The following is a 3,796-nucleotide window of genomic DNA, read 5'->3' as shown; positions in this document are numbered from 1 at the left end:
TCTGCCCCTGGCTCCCCATGCACCCGTCCCCGGGGCAGCTCATTGCTCACCCTCCCCCTGCCCAGAACAGCCCCCTCCCACCCCCTCTCCACACACCCTCACGCCTACCTTTGCTACTTGGGTCGGCGTGAGAGCGCTGACACAAGCAGTGGTGCGGGAGCTGCTGGAGAGGCTTCTACCTGCCTCCACGCGTCAGCGCATCTGAATGCCCCAATGTGGCTCCCACCTACAGAGGCGCATGCATGCTTTACAGCATGTTTGCGACCTTCCAGGGCCTCCTATGCAGACATAATTGCCGGTTATGATTGCGCCCGCAATCTGATGCAGCTTTAATCTAATTTAAGAGAAACTAGAGAATCCAAGTTATGAGAAACCAACAGGTTACAAAAATCATTCTGAGCCTCTCATTCACACAATGGATATACCTTAATGTTGTACAGCTACCTATTAAAAAAAACAAACCAAGGCCATTAAAGTTTTCTGAAAGCTTGCCAACTCAGATAGAGAGAGTCCCTGTGGTTGCTTCATTTTTCCCCTCCCACTTCAACTGTTCTCTAAAGAGAGAAACTGGATTTTATGAGTGCTGCATTGACTACTATAGAAAAGCAAACAGTGGCAATCTGCTTGGTTCTCCTTTCCGACCAATGAAAACATTCATCAATCAAAATAACATCTACTTAATCATGTGGAATGTGAACAAGCACAGAATAGAACTACTGGGGTCTTGCTCCTGGCTGAATGTCAGACTAGGGAAGGTTCCAGAAACACCAACTGTAAAAAAAAACTTGAATTATATAGCAAGCACGAACAGGAAACCTGTGCTCTAGGCATGGAACACAAATGGAACACATCAAAGACACCACCTATGAGCGGACTGCTCTTCGAGGTAAATATTTCTATATTTATGATATCAGACATTTTCTTGATGTGCACTGTATCTGGGACATGATACTTCCTTATATTTCATAAGCATTTTAAATCGTTCATTCACATTTCACAAAGAAAACCTACTCTCCTGAATGATGGGATATAGAAACAAAGTAACCAAGGCCACTGTTTTCTGGATAATCTGTGGGAAGCAGAGGACAAGTGTGGTGCATGTAATTCATCAGGGAATGGGATATTGACCTGATCTTTGTTGCCTGACCATTTTCTCAGGGCAGGTCCCTATTACCAGGAAAACAGGATAGATGGCTGGATTGCATACAGCCAGTGCAGGGCTATGCTTTGTTGGGCCAGCATCTTTAGAATGGGGGAAGCAAACAGATTTTGGAGAAGTAAGTGTTTGGATTGCATAGAAAACTTCAGGATTAAGAGTAAAAATAAAATTTTCAGCAATTTAATCAATATTTTGGTCTTCTCAAAAGCACTGAAAAATGCAGTAATTCTGCATTGCATTGCAGGAATCAGTAAGGAGTCCACCATCAGCTCAAGTACCTGGGCTTATTCTGGAGTATTTAACTTTTCAACTTCATTCATAAAGCCAAAGCCTATAATGCTGGGGCTTTGTTACTAACACTGCTGCGTACTTTGAAATACAGCCAGGTTCACAGGCAGCCCAATCCTACTGAAATTCTCCCATACTGAAGCAGCAGGGTGAGTGCAGCTTGTGCTGAATCCTGCAGGCGAATTTTGCAGTCTGCGGATCTCCTTGAGGTAAGGGGACATTTGTCTCCTTGCCTCGGGGAAAGACCTAATCCTCAGACTACTCAGATTCACTCAGACTATATCTGAGTATATTCATGTCAGTGGATTTGGTGCAGGAAGGGGGATAGGATACAGCATGCGCCAGTGCCACCGATCCTACCCCATCCCTTGATCAATCCACCTACTGCTTACACTAATGTTCTTCAAATTGTATTTCAGAATGACTTCAAGATTCATTGGCAAACAGAAACTGGAACAAATCAATCAAGCATTACAACATTCATCCTGCTGGGATTTGGGAGTCTCCGTGAACTGCAGATTCTCTTCTTTCTATTATTTTTAGCTATCTACATTTTGTCTATCACTGGAAACCTCCTCATTGTCTTTCTTGTTGTCGTTGACCAGCATCTTCACACCCCCATGTATTTCTTCCTCATGAACTTATCCTGCTTGGAGACCTGCTACACTACAACCATCCTCCCTAGGCTGTTGGCTAGTTTCCTAACTGGTGATAGATCCATCTCCATGAAGGGCTGCATCACACAGTACTATTTCTTTGGTTTCCTTGCGGCTACTGAATGCTACCTTCTGACAATGATGTCTTATGATCGGTATCTGGCAATATGCAAACCTTTGCATTATACAACCCTTATGAACAGCAGGCTCTGCATCCAATTAGCTTTAACATCATGGTTGTGTGGCCTGGTGACCAACACTATAATAACCTCTTTCATGTTTGAGCTAAGATTCTGTGGGCCCAATGAAATTGATCATTACTTTTGTGACTTATATCCGGTGACAAATCTCTCTTGTAGCAATACCCAAAATGTAAGATTTGCAACCTTTGTTTTAGCCTTTCTGGGAATAGTGCCCCCTTTTGTACTAACCTTGGCCTCCTATGTCTGCATTATTGTCACCATCTTGCAAATTAAATCCAGAACTGCACAGCAGAAGGCCTTCTCCACCTGCTCCTCCCACCTTATTGTGGTGACATTATTCTTTGTGTCATTAATCATGGTCTATGTAGTCCCTGAAACAGACGCACTGAAGGAGCTGCACAAAACTTTATCTGTGTTCTACACTGTCCTGACTCCTGTGCTCAATCCTCTCATATACAGTTTGAGAAACAAAGAGGTGAAGGAAGCTTTTTTCAGATTGACCAGGAAATTGAGCAACAAAGGGTGCAATCCTAACCCATTTTCCAGCTCTGACATAAGGACAATGCAGCTCCAAGGTAAGGGAACAAACATTGCCTTACCTTGAGAAGGCCTCCATGATTGCCCCCCAACTGCAAGATGCAGCACATGCCCAACAGGCACAGCTATACTAGTGCTAGAAAATTGGTTAGGATTGCGCCCAAAGTTTCATAATGGTGAATGAGTGTCCTTTTTTTTCTTCCTTTTTTTAGAGATTTGTAGAGTTAAATGGACACTGAAAAAATGATGACAGTGATTGTTGTTGTGGTTGTCATTGTCATCATCATCAGTGGTGTCACAGTCCACCAGATATTTGAACTGGGATTTTTGGGTACTCACTAGTTCGACCTTAGATTTTAAGACTGGTGAGCTATTGCCAATGTTCTATGTGCCTAGTAGTAGTAGTAGTAGTAGTAGTAGTAGTAGTAGTATAACACATCTCTACAGTAGCAGCAGCAGTAATAGTAGGAGTGCATTAGTAGTAGTTGTTATTTATACAAAGGAGACTTATATGCCTAATAAAGGTTTGTTGTATGTTGTTGTATATTGCTGTATGTTGTATGCTATACAAAGGAGACTGAGGGCCCAATCCTATCCAATTTTCCAGTGCCGGTGCAGCCATGCCAATGGGTCATGCATTGCATTTTTTGGTGGGAAGGTAACCACAGAGGCCTCCTCAAGGTAAGGGAACAGTTGTTCCCTTACCTTCGGGCTGCATTGCAGTTGCACTGGTGCTAGAAAGTTGGATAGGATTGGGCCCTGAGACTGCAATCCTAGGCACACTTTCTTGGGAGTATGCCCCACTGAATACAATGGAACTTACCTCTGAGGAGACATGTATAGGATTGCACTGCAAGAAAAACAACACATCTCTACAAAGTCAAGCTTGGACTTGTCTACTAAATTTGAACCTCAATGTAACTTGTTATGAAATACTATAATTGCCTTATTTA

At 43.0% G+C, this 3,796-nt stretch overlaps 1 protein-coding gene across 1 annotated transcript; it reads left to right on the top strand.

Annotated features, from left to right (window-relative positions):
• Positions 1-829: 829 nt before the first annotated feature.
• Positions 830-3,090, top strand: LOC136652363 (olfactory receptor 2AP1-like). The gene is made up of 3 exons (XM_066629300.1): positions 830-886; positions 1,867-2,881; positions 3,056-3,090. The coding sequence occupies exons 1-3, from the start codon at positions 830-832 to the stop codon at positions 3,088-3,090; spliced, it is 1,107 nt and encodes a 368-aa protein (XP_066485397.1).
• The last annotated feature ends 706 nt before the right edge of the window (positions 3,091-3,796 follow it).

The sequence above is a fragment of the Tiliqua scincoides genome, chromosome 5 (assembly GCF_035046505.1).
Source record: "Tiliqua scincoides isolate rTilSci1 chromosome 5, rTilSci1.hap2, whole genome shotgun sequence".
In the NCBI taxonomy this organism is placed as follows: Eukaryota; Metazoa; Chordata; class Lepidosauria; order Squamata; family Scincidae; genus Tiliqua; species Tiliqua scincoides.
The sequence above is the reverse complement of the archived record's forward strand: the minus strand, read 5'-3'. Positions and strand labels throughout refer to the sequence as shown.

Excerpts from the sequence above, each read along its gene's own strand:
- LOC136652363 (XM_066629300.1), top strand. The coding sequence starts at position 830 with ATGGAACACAAATGGAACACATCAAAGACACCACCTATGAGCGGACTG. Across the intron at positions 887-1,866 it reads TGAGCGGACTGCTCTTCGAG|AATGACTTCAAGATTCATTG; the intron begins GTAAATATTTCT and ends ATTGTATTTCAG. Across the intron at positions 2,882-3,055 it reads AAGGACAATGCAGCTCCAAG|AGATTTGTAGAGTTAAATGG; the intron begins GTAAGGGAACAA and ends TCCTTTTTTTAG.